The 21,321-nt window shown below is 43.2% G+C and overlaps 1 protein-coding gene across 1 annotated transcript in view; it reads left to right on the top strand.

The window, feature by feature from the left end:
• The window catches only part of ADAMTS2 (ADAM metallopeptidase with thrombospondin type 1 motif, 2), a gene marked incomplete at its 5' end in the record, with an annotated part of 109,685 nt that overhangs the window by 44,803 nt on the left and 43,561 nt on the right, over positions 1-21,321 (top strand). The window contains one exon of the mRNA XM_009877351.1: positions 10,464-10,666. Coding sequence (XP_009875653.1) covers positions 10,464-10,666 — 203 coding nt within the window. The remainder of the gene's footprint in view (positions 1-10,463; positions 10,667-21,321) is intronic.

Consider the following 21,321-nt stretch of genomic DNA (forward strand, 5'->3'; position numbering starts at 1 on the left):
TGTGCAACAGTCCTCTATCGCCTGCCAGGGAGCATTGCACCCTACCAGCTACATCTCATTTAGTAGACAAACGACCTCGGTTTGATTAGGCTGCAAGCCAATCTGAAGGACAAGTCAGACGGCTCTGAGGACAGCTTGCTTATCAATAACATTTGAATCACCTGATAAAAATACAGAGGTCCTGACATGATGAGCCTTCCTTTGGGCGAAGGGGGATAGATGGTGGAAAGAAGAAAAAGGAAACTCCTTGTAGGTCTGGCACTTGCAATTGAGTTGGGTGAATTTTTTTAATTGGTGATAAAGATACAGACTTTTCACTGAACTTTACATGGATAAAGAAAGAATATCCCTAAAGACTTTGAAAGATTTCATGGGAGTGGATTCGAAACAAGCCATTTCTCTTCTTTCCCTTGAAATGTCTTGTATTTTTAAACAAGTCTCTAAATTGAGACTTAAAGTGCTTGATTTCATACCAAATGAGTAAAGCGTGATTTCACATGAACTGAAGTGATTTGTTTGTTTATTCACTTAAAAAAAATAATCAGTTTTCAAGTCCATTTAACCCAAAAGGAATTGAAAATATCTTGGACCGACCAGAAAACGAAACAACTGCATGTTGACCTGCCTCTAATTTTTTTAAAGCCCACAGATACTAATGCTAAATTTGCCTTGAAAAAGAAACATTCAAGCCTTGCCTGCTGAGGAGCTGGATTGCCTTGTACTCCGAGGCTCTGTCCCTGGAGCTTGGAGCCTGGAGGGCGTGAGCCCCGGCTCTGCTTGCCCAGGCGCAGTGGGAAGCCCCACCGGGATTTCTTTTCACTTTTCCTTCTTTGTGGTTCTGTTCCAGCTTCTGTCTTGTGATTTGCTTTCTCCTCAGAGAGTTTTGGTATCCCTGCATCCATCCAGCTTCTTTCCTTCCTCCCTTCATGCCCCCTGGTACACGTTCACGAAGAGTGCTGCTTTTCGGAACCATCTCTTCTCAGTCCCTGTCGTCGGGACCCGTCTCCCACCCACGCACCGCGATGGGAAGGGCAGCGTTTAGCTGTTTGCCTTGTGCAAGGCCTGACAGATTCTGAGCTTTTGTACAAATGACAGAAGAAGCCTTTGCCCTTGATTTTGAAATGCCTTGGGAATAAACCTCATGCGCTTTCACTGGAGCAGAGACTGGTTCTCTCTGTCAGGGTTTTTTTGCTGTAATTTTGAAGTTCAAGAAATTCTTGTGTCTTCCAAGTTAGCTTTGTCTTTCTTACAGTCTCTAATCAATTGCAGCTGCTTTTGTTATTGCAGAAAGTCCAAGCAGATTTAGCAACAAGGATATTTTAAAAACATAGGTAAAATTATAACTCCTCCTTGCTCTGATTCAAATCCTGCCAGTGTAAGTAGCCAAGGCATCACACATCGTGTTGCCATTGCTCAGACTGCCCGAGTGATGTTTACTTCTTGTGAAAACCGAAGTAACTTTTTGGTTTTTTCAGACTGACTGCTGTTTTCTGGCACAAAATTTTCTGAGATGTACAAGAAGTTGGTTGAACTTAAAGGTAGTTTAAGCTGCACATACTTTTCACCTTAGAATTTGGAAAACTTTCTTCCTGTGCTTTTCTTTACAAGGTGAAATGAGTACACCGTTTACTTTGTCTAATTAAAAGATCATTATGATTATGTAGAAGAACAGGAGCTGTCTACCTTGTCATTTGTGTGATACGTTATTTACACTGATGAGATTTGTACTCTGTTTGTTATACACAGAATCACAGAATCTTGACATTGAAAACATTTAATTGTACTGTTTGCAACTTTGTGAGATTTTATGCCTGGCAATAGAGCTCCTCTTGCAAAAAGACAGAATAATCCACTTTGAAATGTTAGCAAAGGCAAGGTTTGTTCTTCTGTAGTTATGGATAAAAGCACTGGAAAGATGCATATTTGCTCCAGCCATTACTTCTCAGTAATAGTTCCAATGATGTAAGGTCATTTTACATATTCCTTTGTCTTTTCTCCCTCTGTCATCCCCCAGCCCTGGTTAGAAATTTGACTTTCTTGTTTTTTAACCTGTGTGGTTTTAAATGTTTGTTTGTTAAACTGTAATTAAACTTGATTTCCCCCCCTTGCAGAATAGTTGGCTTATGGAAAGACAACTGCCATCCCCTGTAACCTGTTGTTATTCAGGCCCTGTACCACAGTTTGCCATTTCATTCTGTTAAAAATGCAAGAAGGGTTGTTAGACACATCACCTACAAGGCCAGGGGGTCAGCTAGGCAGCTTACTTAATGTGCTAATTGGCTGTAATTTAATCATGCTTGGAATATGGATTGGACGTTCAAGAATCTGGGGGGCAGATTTGGACTCAAATAGCCCGTAAACACTTCATTAAAGCCTGAGTTGTGCGTTGGCTCCTTTGCTCAAAGAGGAGCGAGCGGGCTCCACGTTTGGGATGTCCGGGGATCTCTGGGGCTCGTACAGCTTCATGGAGCCGTGGCTCTACGGTGAGCACCTGCGTGGGGATGTGGCTGAACTCTGCAGTTTTATTAATTATGCATTGGCTGCAAGTGAGATTGAAAGCCTTTTGAGCTCCCTTTGCAGCTCCACACGAGCCATGTACGGTGAAGCCGCTTCTTGGAGGTGAACGCGTATGCTCGGGGGCTTGCAGGGGCCAGAGCCTTTTCCAGGGACAGCCGTGGGCTCTCCAAATGGGTGGGATGTAGTGAATCAGGCAACATGTTTTGCAAGTCACAGGCTCTGCAGTACAGGCTGGTTTACAATGACTTGCCAAAATGTTTGCAAGATAAGCATTTCCTGGATGCAATCAATTAAATCAGGGAAACTTAGAAGTTGACCCATAAATTATTTTTCTACAGAGAAGCTTTTTTTGCCCCTTTTTGAGCTTACTGTTAAGCATCTTGGAACATCTTGGAACATCTTGGAACATCTTGGGCATTCATTATTTGGTGATAAATTGTGGGACCCGTGTTTGCATTAGTAAAGTTGATAGCTGAGGATTTTCCAAAGCATAAGTTTTGCTGTTGGAAAAAAAATGATGTTCAGTTCTCAAAGAGCTCCATTTCAGCCATGTCACACAGATTGGTTTGCCTAGCTGATTTGCCATTCCTTTCATTCCCTTTTTCACTATTGTGTTGTAATATGAAAGTTAAAATTGTAACACGATATGTTTCACCATTTGAAAAAAAAAAGAAAAAAATTTTAGCTTGGGGTATTATATTACCTTACTGTCACTTAATCTTTTAACAGTGCAATTATCTCTCATCTTTATTTTATTCCTGGTGTGACTGTCGCCCTGATGAGATCAATTTAGTTTTCAACTTTTTAGTATTGTAATACCTTTTCTCTTTGTTGTGACATGCCAGAAAATATCTCCTTGGCAACATCTCGCTGTGGTTATTCTTAGTGCCTCTCACCTGGCTGCTTGCCACAGCATCCACCTGGCCATTGTCACTGCGCTAATTGGTTTATCCTTTGGAAAAGACAATTTTTCTTTCTTTTTTCTATTTTTTCCCCCAGTTTTGAAAGTTCTTCTCTATTTTGCCACTTTGGTAGGTTTCAGCTTTGCTGGGTTTTATACCTCTGGTTCAGGCAGCCCTTGAGCATGTCCTGGGATTTAAAGCCCCTGTGCTGTTGCATAGGTGGTAAGAATGACAGGCAATGGTGGTCTTGCCGGTGTGTTTGCAAGAATGTGCATTCATGCTGCAAATACAGGACAGTTGTTCTTCCCCAAGAAGTTTACAAGAATTGGTCTGTAAAACGCACATGCTGTTAAATAGTTTGATCTCCTCCTGAGTGCAGGAGTTTCTCTGCCATATCTGCTGGCCTTGCAGCTGGAGTCCAAGACCTGTTTTGGAGAGCCCAACCCAGCTCACTCCAACACCCATGGAAAACTTCCCCTGGACAGGTGAAAAGTGGAGCAGGCTCTGTGCTGAAATGTGATTTGACTGGAAATGGCATTACCGTGAATTAAGAGGCAGGGAGTTCATAATGAGATCATATGGTTAGCAAGGCATGCAGCCTAAAAGTTTCCTTTTAAATTACTGCTTCTTTGCAGATAAGGGCAGGACGAGGATTTGCAGCCTTGATGAGGATGCCTGGTGCATGCCTGTTCTTTAGACTACTAGTGTGGTCTTGCTTTTTCTTTATATAAAAAGTCGGGAGACGAGGAATTTGAGCACACACCTACAGACAGTTCTGCTGCGATAATTGCTCTTGGTTAAGGATTTATCAAGTAGCAGCCATCGGGTTAACCTGTGATTCAAGAAATTGCAAGAATGCTGTCAAAATTGAGCTCCAAGTTAAAATTCTGTTTAGACACCGTCCGCCTGGGGATGCCTTCTAAACAGGGCTAACTTTGTATCATGTACCCAGTGCACTGCGTGTGATTTGATTCACTTGTTTAGATCATTTTCAATTTGCTTTCACCTCACAGGAGCTCTCTGCCATTTTAATTCACCTTGCTGGATTTACCCAGTTTCTTCTGAATGATCTATAGCAAAAGGGTCCAAAAGCAGACTAATATAGGAAAAGGATTTATAAATTATGAAAGGCCCATGTAGCTGAGCAGGATGGTGAAGGGGGAGAAGAAAGGCAAATAGAGGACATGAGGAAAACAAAATGGGAAGCAAAAAGGAAGGTGAACAGGGCTGTTAAACCAGCAGAAATAATTTTTTTTAAAAAATTTAAAAATCAGAGAAGCTCTTGGTTAGCAAATGAACAAAATACGGCGTGATTTTGTGCAATGGAATGAAAAGCAAAACCCCAAACTGAGGAACTTAAAAATGGGAGGAAAAAGTGCCTGGGGATAAAAAAACAAGGTGTGTTGACTGTTCATTGTGCCTCCAGCCTCCACAGGTTGAGCTTCAGTTTAACATGGAAGACAAACGAGGACTTTGGTAGAATACACAAACAGACTAATTGGAGGCTAATTGGGGAGTCAGTTGATCACAGAGGACAGACACGGCAGAAGCCTACAGCATGCGAGTGGCCGGGAGCGGTTGGGAAAGCTGACTTGTGATTTAAAGCGCAATTCCCAGAAGAGCCGTTCTTTGTCAAGCTGTCGAGGGCGGTTGGTACTTTTCCAGAGGTGCAGATGTACTTGAGCAGTGGGAAGCTGAGAGCTAAAGTGAGTCCACTCTGCCTCCTCCTGCTTCCCTGCCATACGGGCTGCTCCTCCTGCGTTGGCAGCACCAAGGGATGGGCAGCCTTACGCCTGCGCTGCGATGGCAGGTACCGGGCTCGGAGCAGCATCACCAGTGGCTGTTGGGCGGGGGCAGATACCAAATAAAAACCCAAGAAAAAATCTGGTGATTTTCAACAAGCTGTGTGAAGGAATGGGAAACTGGGCTTCCCTTCAGGAGCGCGTCCCGAGAATGGAGATGAGCGGCGAAACGGCGTGTCAGGAGCGCTGATCCTTGCGAGGCTGCAGAGCAGGTGCTCAGCGGTTGCCTCAGTTGTTTGTCTGCTCCTGCCGTGACAGATGAAGTGTCGGCAAAAGCAAACAAGCTGCATTTGAAATGGTGGCTGGCCGGTCTGGATGCTGCACGCTTGGATTTGAAAAGAAATTCCAGTGAGTTGCTGTGCTGACAAGCCGCGGATGATGGCCATGAGCGTGGCGTGCAGTTCAATCTCCCAGCTGCCTGTCCTGGTCTACTCTGGGCTTGCCAGAAAGTGCTCTTTCTCCTATCAGAAAGAGGAGTTAAAAGATTAGAAACTGCTTTATTAGGACAATATTGCTGCTGGGAGACAGGGGAACCCTAAAGCCTGTGCTATTAAAGTACAGTAGCTTTGTAAGGGACTCCTTAAGAACTGCAAGTGCAGCTGTATTTCCCTGAGCCTTTTTGAAAGGGCTCATGGAATAACAAAACAAGATCACAAGCCAGCAACTCTGCTTTTGGTAGATGTCCTAAAGGGAGTGACAGAAAACACAGGGAGAGGCGGTTTTCGTGGCAGGCAGCGTGTTCATGCTTCAGTAAATCACAGCATCTGTTTGAGCTTTGCCTGCCACGATAGGTAAGGCAGAATCAGGAGATGTCATGTAATTAGGCTTCTGTAAAGCACATGATATCAAAGATTAATGAGCAAGGCAAAAATGCTCAGAAAATGAGGTGTTGTCAAACATCCCAGACTGTCACAGATGGAGAATCCTTCTGAAGGCCTGCGAAGGTAAAACCGATGTTTGTATCAGTGTGAGTCTTCCCTGTCCTAGAGCTGAGGATGGGAGCCAGGCTGCGTGATGCCGCATGGTGCTGGGTGTTCAGACCTCTAGACCCAGCGAGAATGGAAGCTCAGGTAGAGGTGACACAAAAAGTAAAACACCAGCTTGTAAAGTGGAACAGTTTGGGTAAAAAAATGGGATATTGCACGTTGCTCAGAAGAAGGGAGCAGAGGAGAGAGGTCTTTTATAATGTATAATGCTGTAAGCAGTTTGCACCTGCACGGTATAAAGACCTGTCCTCTTTAAGTTTCAATGTACTCTGCATTTATTAATGCATCATTGGGGCTGTCACAGCTGGGGACGTTGTCTGGTTCTTGAGTCAGCAAATGACGAGGACTTGGCTGCCTAGAAGCAGTTAGGATCACTTGCCTGCAGCATTAACTGCAAGCAAAAATGGAGGACACCCAAAAAACCCCTCCAGGCTGCAGCATCAGGTGGGATTGTGCAGACGTTTCCCCCCCGGCAGTTTTGCTGCCCAGCTCTCGGCTGCCTTCTGCATCTCCCAGCACTGCGAGGAAAATCTCTCCAAGTCAGGGGCACGAGCCAGGCTGCCTGGCTTCTCATTTTATGCTTAAACCAGAAGTGCAGATTTCCCTTCTATAGACAACTTGATCAGTTTTTATTCCTTCACTGGAAGACAGTCTGCAGTGCTAGGAGAAGATCACTGAAATATCAATGAGTTTCTAGCTGGCTTTAGAAAAAGAGGCTTTTTGAGAGATTTTGGGTTGAACTGTTAGAGTGCTGCTGTCCTTTTGATTATTCTGGATGACCGGCAGAAGAGAAAAATACAACCTTGTATCTCAGTGGTTAATTTTCAAATTGTCACAAATGTGGATTTTTCCTAGCGGGAGCAAGGAGAAGGTTTCAACACAGACTATTGTTAGCCCCTGCAAATGCCAAGTGTCTGCTCTTGGGAGATGGAGAACAAAGTTGGCACCAAGAATTGGTGGCTGATGCACTGATTTGGCAAAACTGCTGAAAATGAACATCTGATGCAGAGGTCTTGGGATGATTTAGTAAAGCACAGTGCAGTTTGAGATGACTTTTGGGATGTTATTGTGCAAAGTGCAGGGGCAATCAAGAGGAAGGTAATATGGAAAATGGGAAGGAGTTTGGTGTCTTAGTTCTTTGAAGTTTTCTCTTGACCTTTTCTAGCATATTGTTAGCAGTGCAATGATACAACAAAGCTACTGATGTTAACTAAGGAAAGTCGAGATGCCAAAACATGGCAGATTTCTCATTTTACTATAGATATTACACTTTCTCTGCAGAAGGATATAGATATTAACTTGAATTAGATGTAACTGTCATTTAGCAGCACATACAATGTGTGTATAGCACAGCATGGACCATCAAATCCAACAGTTTATCATGCAAGAGACTGAGAAGCAGAGCAATGCCAGAGGAGGAGTCTGTGCAATGTGTGGTCAGGCCATGTCTCAATAGAGCCTCCAGGGAGGACGCTTGGTGGGAAGTTGGGATTGGAAGCAAAAGTCTAAAGTCTTGCAGCTACTGTTGTAAATGCTTTGAGCTGTGCAGCCTATCTTGGGATGATTTCAGTGCTGGTTGAAGCTGCTGCAGCTGGCACGCGCATGGGGTCGGTGCCTCAGAGGCATGTTGTGTTGCAGGGGTAACACTCAGGGGATGAAGGTAAATGTGGGTATTGTTATGCTCCAAGCAAAATTTCAAGAAGTTGGTTTGTACCCAGTGGCAGCGAGATGACTCTCAGGGAACCTCCTGATAACTTTTCTCAGGAGTCAGCAGGACTGTAAGGGCTGTAGTGTGACAGTGATGAAGTGAGGAGCAGAGAAGGGAAGACAGGCAGTTTTCACTGCAGGATGGAAAATGCAGGAAGGTAAGATCACATTTTGCCTCTGGCTGATTTCCTCACAACAGGAATAAAGATACCACGCTAGGACTTAGTTTGACTTTGACACGTAAGGGAAAGAAATGAAAGCACAAAAGCTCCAGATACCTTAAAAACCAGCCATCCACCAAAATGCCGGCAGCCTCAGCCAGCGGGGCTCAGCCTCTCCCCGCCTGCCCGGTCCCGCTGTTCTGCAATAGCAGGTCTGATAGCTTGGACCTTGCTGCTGATTACTGTAGTTTCTGGTGAGCAGCAGAGAGAGGACACGACCTGCAGCCCCTGCCAGCCTAGTCTTACTTTTCTAGGGAACTTTTAAGATTTATGGACAAATTTTACAATAACTGCAATTTGCCTTATAGATCATGAATGTATGATTGCCCCACAATCCCATAGCGAATCCCCTGGGCCTGCTGTGACAGCTGGGTAATTACTTCTGGGTGCTAGCAAGGATTATCACTGAAGCTTTCCCAGTGGAGCAAACCGTGAGTGGGGCTGGAGCCTGTTCTGAGCCCTGAGAAAGAACTCTCTCCATTGCCGCAATGCCAGACCCATTCCCCCTCCGCTGGGAGTGACAGCTGGGCTCTGCGTGAAGACTGATTTTTCACACTGAATTGTGGATTCTGGCCGGACTAATTTTAAAAACTTGCGGCCCCAGGAGCAGAAGCTGTTTGAGAGCCTTGAGGCTGGCAGTGAGAACATGGTGGTTGCACCTATTAGCCGCAATGACCGCTGCTTTCCCAGGAGAAGGACGTTGTGGCTCCGTGGGAATGCAGGACCAGCGTGTGGGGCTTTGTCTGCCCGGGGGCAAGGGGAGTTCACCAGGGCGGTGACCAGCGGCTGTGGGTCTTGTGACAAGCACACCCTTGGAGCTTGGTGGGGAAATGCTAGAAGGCTGCCCAGGCAAATGTGTCTTTCAGGGCCTGTCCTCTGACTGGACATCTCCTCTAGGAGGCTCGGAGAGAAGCATCTCACACCTCGGGCTTTGCACAAACGAGGCACCGCCTGAAGCGTGGGGCAGTAAGGGGGACGCTGCGGTGGGGGCAGGGTGTGCATCCCTCTGGCAGCCGGAGGCTGTCCGGGTCGGTGCGTTGTTGTCACCGTGGCCTGGGGCTGTGGGGGCTTTGCTCAGGCTGCGTGATGCCCAGGACCTGATGAAGGCAAGAGCACAGACATTCCTGTAACGAGCCCAGGGATCTGGTGACTCATCCATGCCTTCCCAAGCAGCCAGTTTTGATGTGAAACCTTCAATAAATGAAGATGGAGAATCCACTTTTGTAACATTTCCAAGAGGGTTTTTTTCATATTTCTGCTTTGAAGGTGATGGCTTTAGCTTCCTCCCTTTGCTCCCTATTATGTTTCTGTGAACCGGGAGCCTTTCATCAATCCACAGGGCTCTTGCCGCCTTTCTTGCCTCTCTGAACAAGTCTTTTCCCGACATTCCCTGAAATTGAGAGGTTCTCGGTGGGGCTTCCAGGGCTCTTATAATGCAAATGATAATAATATTTGTGCTAATCATTGTTATTCTGTAGGGTGAAATTTCAAGATTCCTTATTTTATGTTAATTTTTAGTAGGTAGATGCCACATTAGTTGTATTGTGCCCTATCAGAAAATGTGCTTTTCGTTTCACAGAGACTATTAGAAATGGTTAGAAACAAAGGTATCTGCTCTTGGACCTTGGTCTTTAACATACAGTAATGTAAACTGACATGGCAAATTGGGAATGAAGGGTGAAAAGCAATTAAAAAATTGTGAATGTAGCTATAAATAAATTAATTTAATATCTAAAATACGCTTCTGGGTTTTAAGGATGAAGAGGATCTGTGTTGCTACTGTTGAATTGCATGTGTGCGTCTAGGAAAGGAGCTGATGTGTTCAAGTGGGAGGGATTAATTTGTTACTCCCTAGATAGAAAAAGGCTGCATTGGCAACTGCGTTTGCCTTGAAAAAGAATTCTTTGGGCAGTAAGATCAGATTTTGAAGTATGGTGTCTATCTTTAGTTCTGGAATGGAGCACATCCTGGGTAGGACAAGACCCCTGAATTTTTGTTACAAGTACTTCTAAGCGACAGTTATTTTATGCAAATGGCTACCTTCTTCTCTTCAAGACATTGGTATGACTTGCTCTCCTTTTGGCCTTGTAGTTATTATGCAACAGTGTTCTGTAGAAAGTATTGCTTTTACTTTGCAAAGTAAAAATCTTTTTGGGATCAGATTTCTCTCTCACTTAGGTCTCTTTTAATTGACATTAAGTGATAGTAATGCTGTTACATAACACCCAGAACATTACAAACGCTGCTGTTTCCAATTTGTGCCAGCTTAGTTGAGACCTGAGCCTGAACCTCTCTTGGCTGATAACTTGTTTGTGTGTTTGATTTCAGCGGCTAACCTCACTAACTTGGATAGTCTCGACAGCGCGTTGAGCTTTATCGGAGACCGGGTGCGTAGATCGAGGCAGCGCTATCGACGGCATGCAACGGAGGACGATTACAACATTGAAGTCCTTCTGGGGGTTGATGACTCCGTTGTTCAGTTCCATGGGAAAGAACATGTTCAGAAGTACCTGCTGACCCTGATGAATATTGTGAGTACAACCCCGCTAACTGCGCGGTGGGAAGGCACTGAAAGGACAGTGAATGTGGGTTGGTTTGGCCATTTGAATAAGACATAAAAGATCTTTCTTGTGGCAGGAGATAAAATAACTCTGGGAAAATCCAGGCCACTTTCAGAAAAGCCTAAAGGGGAGAAAGAAGAGAAGAAAAATGGGCCAAGGAAGAAGCTGAGTGTTCAAAGCCCAACTTATGTGCTTTGGTGGATGAGGGCGAAGGGTCAGGTGCTCAGGTTCTTGGAAGTCATCACTTTTTACCTGTATATTCTCTTAATCTAAGCTCCCTGCTGAAAAACATGGTTTGGAGAAGTGTGTTAAAAGAAGGTTTTGTTAGAACCTTCAGTTGTCTTATACCTTTTTTAAACTTCCCAGTTAAATTCTTTGATTCCTCAACAACCACTTTAGGTCCCAGGCCACCTACCTACTCCTTGTTCACCCTGCAGTAAAATGTTACGCAGTATATCACTGAACTTTCTGAAACTGATTTAGTATTTACTTCATGACTGACATCTTCAGGTTTCCATAGTTAAATATTTAATCTTCAGAACCGTAGTCTATGCAGCAGACTATATAGTCTAGTAGTGATGAAAGAAGACACTAGAGAATATTTGAAAGAACCACTTTTTCTTTCTAAATATCAGCACACCAGCCCTCTAGTACCCCAGTCATTAAGCAAGGACTCTGTTTTGTGGGAAAAGAATCAAGTTTTGAAAAATCATCTCTCTTATAGATCAAAATCAAAGTATGTTTTATTTTTCCAGCCAAAAAATGGAGGTGAGTTGTAGCCCCCTTCATAGGCAACTCATTCAGGGGTAGCTTTCTTCCTCCTCGTTCTCATGTGGAACAGGAGTATATAAATAAAACACACTTCTATAAAAACTTTAGGTTCAATGAATGTGTGGTCTTAGTGAGGTTTTGTTGAGTAAGTCTGCTCTGATTTTGACAAAGAGAGTAGGACTGCTGAAGTTTGCGGTCATGTCAAGAGGATGAGCACCTGTAGGTGACTTCTTGGCATTACAAACCACAGAGGCAGATATATGGGCGGAAATCCAAGCTATTAGGTATGTTTCCCTGGGATGAATTTTTACTGAGATATATTTTTTTTTAATTATGAAGCTTGCTTTTTTTCTTTCTTTATTGTATTCTTTTAACAATATGTAGAATGTCACTGTTTTTCACTTTAAATGAGAGGTGGAATACAATTTAAGAAATTCCCTTGTGTGGTATAAATTCAGTTGCACTGACTTTTTATAACAGTATTGTAAATAGTTAAAAACCTACACTAACATTAGAGTTATAGGGTACTTAATATCTGCTGTGATGGCTGTAAATACATATATTCTAACAGAAATGACATAGTGAATTTCATTTATTTGTGTGGTTTGTTTCCTCTGAGGCTTAAAACAAAGTCTACAGTGAAACAGATGGTTTTATACATCTCTAAATTAACAAGCCAAACAGGCCAAACCAGGAATGTGGCAAACAGGCTGAAATAGATTAAACAGGACCCTTTACTTACTATGTCACTTAAATCTATTTTTAAGAATTAAAATATACAGTAATGGTAAAGAACCCATAAATGTACCAGCTCTGGAATATACTTTTTCCTAATTTTAGCAAACCATCCAACACACAAATTGTAAGAAATAACAACTCCTAAACACTCTGTCTCTGCAAGTGGTTTGGAAAGTGCAGCCTGTGTAACCGTACCCACAGGGCTGAAGCAGCTCTTGTTATAGGCAGTAGTTGTTCTGTTGGGAGACCTGAGGTAGAAACACGTCTTTTGGGGGCTGAGGATGTGCCCCTCGCCCTGTGCCCAAACACGAGGAGCTATGTGAAATCCCCAAGGCCTCTGGAGGAGGCTCTGGGTAGTCTTTGGCAGTCATCACTGTGCTTTCCTTCTTCAAACCCCAGCCGGATTCTAAAGTTGGTTTTAGCAGAGGGTTGGGTGATGGTGGCCAGTTCTGTTTGCAGCTGCCCAGCGGTGCTCCAGTGTAGAGAGGCAAGAGTAGTTACTGCGGATACCAGGCAAAGCTGGGGGCCCGTGTCGTATCGAGGGACATCACCATGCAGAACTTCTCCTTCCCCTCAGTGGGTAACTCCGCCTGGCACCTCCTCCAGCTCTTGCCTTCATTGCTAGACTGATGCAAGGCGTATTTCTGTGTAGACCATTGCTTTGATCTCCAAGCTGAAATTCACACAGTGAATCCCCATTGTCCTCTTTTCTACCTCCTTGAAGTAATTTTTCTTTCTTTTTTTTTTGGTAGAAAATGGACCCAAAATTAGAAGCCTTGGGGTCTCTAGCTGTTAGGGCTCACATGTACACTGTATGTTTCTAATGAGGTGCGTGGGTCCAAGGGCAGATGAAAAAGAAGAGACAGCTACAAAAAAATTCCACCTGTCTTTTTAAATCTGGTGGAAGAACCTACCATAACCATCAGATTGTGTCTATCCTGCTGGTTTTATGGATGTAATCAATTAGCTTCATGCAGTAACAAGGCAATAAGCACAAAATCAATGAGCTTGGTATGGTAACAAGGTAATAAACATAAAATCAAAGAATGGATAGTAAGTAAATAAAATAATAGTGGAAGTATTTACTGGAGATAAGAGGGTAATCCGATAGTTGAATTTATGTGTTCCAAAAATGAAAGAAATCCCAGGTGAATCCTCCCTTATGTTCAGGCTCCTGGAGACACGACATCATCTTCTCAGGGGCAATTTGGAGCACGTTTGCTTCTCCCCACTTTGCTTGTTTTCCCTGTGCGTGATGACGTGAGCAATTGTCCTTAATTAACATTTCCTGGGGATCTTGGGTGGAACCCTAGCACTGACCCAATCAAAACAATATATTTTTTCAAGGCCAGTGCAATGACTTACTCAGTAAATCTGTTTTGTGCTGCTGAAGTGCTGTGTTACAGTCCACACCTAAAAGCCATAAAGTGAGAAAAAACAGGGGCCGGGAGTCCTGGCTATCTTGAATAGCTTGAAAATGCTTGAATAGCCCAAAGTTTGGAAATGAAGTCACTCCCAAACAAATGGTGATAGACACCAGAGGATTTTTAACGCTTTGGGCTGCAGCCACGTATCGCCTGACTGTACGCCAGCCGCTTCGCCGCAGTGAGCTCGGCCTCTTGCCACCCCCTTTTCATCCTCCAGTTGTTTCCTCATACAAAAACTCTGGTTTCTCTTGACATCCTCTCTGTTTTCTGCTCGGCACTGTCAGGACGTTCAGTCCATCTTTGGAAAATATGCCATTGTTTTCACTTTAGAGACCCTCGGCTGCCTCTTGCTCGACCCATTTTCTTTCATACGTCATGCTGGTTTTTTTCCTGGGAAGGATATTAGCTTGCACAGTCCTCTGCATTTCCAAGCGTGAGCCCACACATTGCACAAATTAACTATGTATTTATAGCATGCAGGAGCATTGCAACACAAGAGAGAGGTCTGGGCGGTATCTTGCAACTCTGTAGTTTACTCAAGAACGTGGAAGGTGATTTAATTTCAGCGAGAAGGCAGCTAAAAGTCCCAGGGAATTTATCTGCTCATGCAAGTGTTTGGAAATACTAGAAAAGCACAAGGCTAGACGCGGCATTGGAAAATTATCTTTTTCCTTGGGAAACAAAAGGATTTCACTGCAGGACGCTTGGGGAGGAGGAGCAGGGTGCTCAGTGTGTGTTGTTTTGCTAAAGTCAGTGTTGATGGTAGCTAGCCCTGTGGCTGAAATTCTCTAATCATTTCATAACCCACTTTAAAATAGTTTTCAGCCTTTTGCTGCCTGCTGTGGAAGAGCAGCTGACCCGAGACTGGCCAGTGCATTTCCCTGGCTGGCCCTGCAGTGTTGATTAGTGTGAATATTTCAGCCTCTACAATCCTGTGTTTAAGGTCACATCCTGGATGGATATATTCAAAACAAACTTCCTAAAGAGGTGGAATATGTAATCTCACAATATTTTGGTCATTCCAAATAGCAAAGTCTCATAAAGTAAACTCAGCTGCAAAGGGTTTTAAATGCATTGGCTCCATCTGTCTTGACTTCAAGTCTTCAACTTTTATGTGCCTCTTCAAATTGTGTTTTGTTTTGGGTTTTTTTTCTCAGTGAGGCCCGTATTTTAGCTTTTTTTTGTATCCTTTGTCTTTCTTCCTCCGCAATTTCCTTCAATTCCTCAAGTACCTCATTTTCTAATGCTGGCAATTGTCATATTTGCATGTTTTTTTGAAGAATTTGTCTGTAGATGTCTATTTTTTTTTGACAATTTTCAACAGCAAGTCTTTAATCTCCTTTATTGTAAAAGATGAGATATTGCAGTATTTAGGGGTTGGCCTCTGTTGCATCTGTGTAATGGATATATGGCCAAAATGTTTGTGATGCTAAAGCCCATCTCCTCAAAGAGATAGCTACTTAACTGCCGTTATTTCAGACATAGACCCTAAACAGGATTTATGCCTCACTCTGGGCTGGATTTATCTGCGTATTTGGTCATTAATCTCCCTTTGAAATCAGTGAGAATCAGTTTTAAAAATTAGGATTATGTCTCTCCCAGACTTTAAGTGAAACTTAAGCTCCCAAGCAAATACATTAAACATCTTCTCATTTGAATAATCAAAATCAATGGGAGTTATGCAGCTGGGGGCTTTGGAAAGTCCCCGGAGTCTTTCACCTGCATCTTTCAGCACTACACGTCTTTGAAATTGTGGCCCTGAGGCACTTTTGAATATGTTACCTGTCCTCTGTAATAGGATGTGCGTGATACTACTATTACAGATGAAATTTCTGCTTTCGTATCTCTCGCTGATGAGGGATGAAGATTTGCAGGTACAGAACAGCAGGTCCCTAATGAGAGGAGAGGGCAGAAATGCCATTGGTTTCTAACTGGCGGTTGGATGAAAACCTGAAAGCACGTCTAATTCGAGCTGTTAAAAAGAAAGTGATGATTGAATACTTCGAAGTAATGGTACACCCTGTATTCAGAATCATGCTTTCTAAAATAAAAACCTTTTTTTTTAAAATGGGAAGGATATTTCAGCAGTGTAGAATTGACTGGATTTTAAAAAAATAAGTAATTTATAAGCACCGATACTCATTATTTCAAATTGGCTCATTTCAATATGTACACTTCAGATCTGAACTAATTCTAAGAATTTTCACAGATAACAAATGCAAGTTCAGCTCTGTTCATCTGAGGAACTTCAGCTGACCGTAGTTGAACTATTAGTTCGTTTGAGAATTTGGATATACGTGTGTTAACTTCATGTTTAGGCTGTTCATTATAAACCAGTGGCTGTGACAAGTGAGATGAAGAGTTTCTGATGAGGCCTCAGGAGATTATTTTTGTTCATTATCCGTGTTGCCATACCACAGCGGAACTTGTACTAGTGGTTGGGCATTTGGGAGGTCCCACAGGAAATACCCGCTCATGAGGGGGTCATTTCCAGTATGAATTAGGTGAGCATTGCTGGTTATTATTCACTGGAATGTGCCTTGATGCCCTGATGGCCATAGCACAGAGCATCACCCAGGTTTTGGTACCATCCTGAAGGTAGAGGGTAGTTACTGTTAAAAGACAAATTTTTCCTTTACTCTAAATACCAGATGAACTTTAGCTGTAAAGATTGCAGTAAGGAGATTTTGAGTTCTGGCAGTGTGGTTTGTATGATGGAGTATGGGTAATTAGTATCAGCTTTCAAGTTTTGGATGCTTTTCTTAACCAAACCACTTAGATTTTAAGAGGTCACTATATTTATTGCATTGACTCCCCACCCTTATCCCTTTTAGTAATATAATAAAAGAATCTGCTTAATTATTTTATGATACCATAGTTGATTTTATTAAAGTGATCTTGAGACCGTAATTCAGGAAAGTACTGAGTCTTTTGGTGCAAAGTGATTTACAATGTTTAGAGAAACTTCTCAGGGCAATGGTTTGTGGGCAAGAATGAGGAGTTCCAAGAGCCTCAGGGAGGAACTAAGAAAAATAAATTAGTCATGAAGTTAGAAAACAAAGTCTATGACCTTTCTAAAGCCAATGTTGCAGTCGAAGATGAGATAGAGACCCGTAACATGAAGCTACCTAGTGCCTTGCCAACACATCTGCTCTGGGGAATGTTTTTCATTTTGATCAGAAGCAGCTAACTTGGACTTGGTAACATCTACTGACTCTCACACCAGGGAAGGTAAATCAGGACTCATATTTGCATAGAAAATGCCAGATTCGTATCTCCGTTTCGCAATGTACATTGCCAAGCTCTTCTCAGACTGCCTGTTGCTTGTGGTTTTGAGCAGAATGATAGATGTTTTCCAAATCTGAGATCACAGTCTGACCTTTAAGTTTCATGTGTGTTGTATGCTTTCAGTATTCTTTTTTCCTTGTAACGCTCTACAAAGATTTCTGAAAAAAAGAGTTCCTCTCTGAGGAAATGAGGAAATGCCTTGCAAGGACTAGAAAGGGAGACAGGGAGCCCTGGATTTTTCCTGGTGACTTTCTAGGTGACCATAGTTTATCCACCGGAGGAATTAATGTAATGTTATTCCTCAGGGATTAAGATGAAGCTTTGGGAATGTTAGAAATGTTAGTTTGGGCTCTTCAAAAGCATAAAGGAGGTGATGAAAATTGAAGAGGATAGTGATGTTTGAAGTGGGAACACGGAAGAATAAAGCGAGAGGAGAACGCTTTTGGGAGGGTCAGATTACAGACGTTTGTGCTCAGTATCCACCATGACATTTCTGGTTCCTAGTCTGTAATTCAGAACAGCCGTTTCTTACAGAAATAGACAATCACTGGATGCCCACCAGGCACCGAGGCTTTGCTGCAGATAATTATGATCTGATGAATGAGCTGCATCTCGGGCTGGACTCAAACAATGGCTTGCCAGAAGCTCTGCCATCCCGTGGGGAAGGCGCTGATGCTCTCCAGCTCCTCTGCTATGGCTCTGGCAAGGATTCACACATGGTCCCTGCTCTGCCCGAGAGCACGTAGCCATCGGTGGTTTCTGCCACAGCAGTTACATAAGGATGTTGGGTGATCAAAGAGCGGGCTAATTGTGTTGGATGGATCAGCAATTCATGGTGGCTGAAAAGCCAGATGCGTAAACTACATTGTGTATCGTGCCCTCTCTGAGTGGTTGGATGTGCCCTCCGATGGCTGCTGTAGCTGGGTCAGATCCGTTTGAGGATGATGGTGGCCAGAGGTTGAAACTATTTGATGTCCGTCAGGGGTGTGTGCTCAGGGAGCCAGAGGGAGCGGTGCCCACCCAACCACACGGTGCAACGCGCGGAGCCACGGAGGGTGCGCCAGGGGATGAATTCAGCCCTGATGATTTATGGTTCAGCGGGATGGAGCCGTGTTGTGATGAAGTGGGTTGTCTTTTGCACAGCAAAACTCTGCAAGGCTGGGAACTCCTTCAGACTGCATGAATGAGTTTGCCAATGACTTGCCAAAATATGCAGATTATTCTTTTTCCTATTGCGCATTGCTTTAATTAGAGATTCGGGGAACCACCTGACTTTCCCTAAATGCCCTGCCAGCTCTATCAGCAGGTAGCCCGCTCTGCACCAAGACTAACAAAACTGCAGGCTGTTATTACCACTTGGGATTGGACCCCGCTTTGCTCAATAATAAAAACTTTGGAGTGCTTCTTTTACAAAGCGTAATTCATTTCACAGATGCTTAGCTTGTCTTTAGCTGGGTTTTTCTGATGTATTCTATGTATTTACTGTGCTGACTTGAAACTCACTCAGGGCAGAAGAATTATAAAATAAGCAGAGGGAGACAGAATTAAAAGATAAATAAAGTCTCTGTTTTTCTTATGTAGCACCAGTCTGTGCCAGCCTGATTTCTAGACAGAAACTTTAAATAGAAATGCATGTTTTGCTTTGATTGAAATATCCAAGAAGAATAAAACAAAGTTATCCCAAAATAGTTTGTGAACTACAATAGCTTGATGAAAGTCTCTTTACAGTATTCTACCATGCTTTGAATTCTTTGAGGTTTACCCAGCCTTCTTCATCACCCTCTATAAATGCTGAATCACTGTAGGACATCTAAGAAGATTTAATGCATTCACTGCCTTCAGTTCAGGAGCTGTGAGTTGGGGACGGTCTCTCTGTACTTTCTTTTCCTGTGCAGCTACATAATTTTAGACTTACTGATCTAAGAACAGGACATCCTCTGATTTTTCTTGCGTTGATGTGATCCAGGATGCCCTGCTGAAGCACATGGAGATGCGATGCTGGAACAGTACTCTGTAATGATTTCCACACCTGTGTGCATTTATTTTACAGACACCTGAACGTATGTGATTAGATCATATATGATATATGTATGCGATTATAACATGACAGATAACATTGTCTGATTATCTCTGCTTTGAAACAAACATTTTGGCAGCTGTGTTGGATGAGAGCTTGGAGCTTTCAGATTCCACAGGTCGGCTGGTCATTTTGTGCCCTGTACAATGATCTGCATGAGCTTGACTCTGCTCCCCTGTGGAAAGAACAGGTGGAAATGTGGAGATTCTGAGCTGGGGATTCTGGAGGCCCTTTCGGTGTCTGCATTTTTCATGAACCTTTGAGAGCACAACGTTCAGTCCCTTGGATCTCATATCTTTAGTAACTTCCTGAACCCAATAGGTGCCAAAAAAAGAGAACATCATCTATTTCGGTGTGTTATCGATGTGCAGTGAGACACGACTAGTAAAGCCACAGTTTAGCTTAGAGAAAGGCACGGGGGTTTCAACTCAGCTGCTGTGTGAAGGGAGGTTGGACTCATCCTTATTAATGAAACCAAGACCCAGAGCTTTGAATTGACCCACTGTCTTGTAGAAAATGCAGTATCCCAAGAGAACCAAGGAGCTTTTTACAGTGCTTATGCTTTTTTTCCGTTCATTCACAGTTTGTTTGTTAGATGTCGTTTGCATGAACAGTCAAACAGTGTTTCGATTCTGTTCGTCAACATTTTCCAGCCAAGTTTCTTTTTGGCATGCAGCAGCGATACGGTTTTTCTGTTACTCAACTATTGTTAAAAGAGGCTTAGGTTAAATTCTGGAAGTTAATGAGAGCACGGTGTGCAGCAATTTGGATTATGCTTTATGAGCTAATTAAATACTTACTTACATGCTGTGTTTACTGTCCTCTACACACAGGAGGTTTTGTTCAGTACTGATTTCATGTACAGGTAATTTACAGCTTATTTCAGCCTCATATCCGTGATGCATGTGCTCTCTTCCCACTACACAAAGAGTGAGGCAAATTGATACCCTTGCCTTTCTTGACAACACGCAAGGCTCTTTTTCCTGGGTGAAAGAATTTTTTTGTAAAGAAAAATGCGTGTTTATGTCTTGTGTCTGTGTTTAGTAATGGTCCCCTAAGTAAAAGATTATTTTTTTAAAAAAATACAGGAATATGTAGTTAGTCTTCTAATATTTTATTTAGGTGTGGAAATAAATAATCTAATTTCCAGAGGTGGTGTTTCCAAGGCATATCTGAACAGATCAGCTGCTTCTACACTGCAATGACAACAGTGGCCCCTGAAGCCAGCCCTAGCCATGGGCTCCTCACCCACTGTCTTCCAGCCAAGAATCTACTCAGCAGCCAGTAGTGAGCCCGGATCTGGGCATCCCGCGGCAGTTCCTGGGCAGATGCTGGGTGTGAGTGCTCCTGGCTCAGCCACGCTCTCTCCTAACACCAGCACAGAACGCTGACGACATTTGAAAACTTGGACTTTCACCAGACATAAGATTAAGCTCTTATAGCCAAAAATGCAGATAAAATGAATTAAAATTCACTTTAAAATGGTAGTGGGGATTGCTCAGCAAAACTTGCACTGATGTATTTAATGATTTTTACAGACATAAAAGATGGGTCATGAAAACTAGGGCTGGTTGAAGAAATAGGACCTTATTTACTATGTTTTTTATGAAGGATTTTCTGAAAGTTATTTATTAGCTTACAGTAATGAATCTATTTTGTAGGAATAAATTAAATTTAGGCCCAGCCAGCAAAGCAATCTAGTTTGGTGCAACCGTTACCAGGAGGAGGAGGTTTTAGAAAAGACACTTGCCTTGCAGGGAATCTCATCTGCCTCTTCTAATTTGTAAAGCTAAACCCCTGCCATTTGGCTGAGTCTCATGCAGTCTTCATCACTGAGTACCTAAATCAGCTTCTTTAGTGGTTAATATTTGCCCAGCTTGCTTGTAGCAGTGTTTCCTAAGTAATCTTCATGCATCCACTTTTCATTCTTTGCTCTAAATATTTACAGTTTTCAGTGTTCCTAGGGTGATTTCCCTGTGTGTGTGTGTGTGTGTTCAGTTACGTAGCTCTAGTATAAAAAGAAAAGAAGACGGGTTTTAATTTGCTGGCGTTTTCTAGCTTTTGTTCTGCTTGCAGAGTTTAACGCTGATGAGTTTTGACACACGATAAGGCCAGCCCATGTGGCCAGCCGTGCTTTTCCAGCGAGGTATATCCTCCCGTCAGGGTGTGATGTGATAGGTCCCAGATGGGAGAGTTGCAGGGTGCAGCTGAGCCGATCCAGCAAATGGCGAGAGAGAGAGCAGTCCTGTCCCTCTGCTCCCTCATTCCCTTCTCCACTGTCCTTCTTGTCCGTCTTCCTCCTTGTCTGTCCTGTCAGAGCTGTG

The sequence above is a fragment of the Apaloderma vittatum genome, unplaced genomic scaffold, assembly GCF_000703405.1.
Source record: "Apaloderma vittatum isolate BGI_N311 unplaced genomic scaffold, ASM70340v1 scaffold571, whole genome shotgun sequence".
Lineage (NCBI taxonomy): Eukaryota > Metazoa > Chordata > Aves > Trogoniformes > Trogonidae > Apaloderma > Apaloderma vittatum.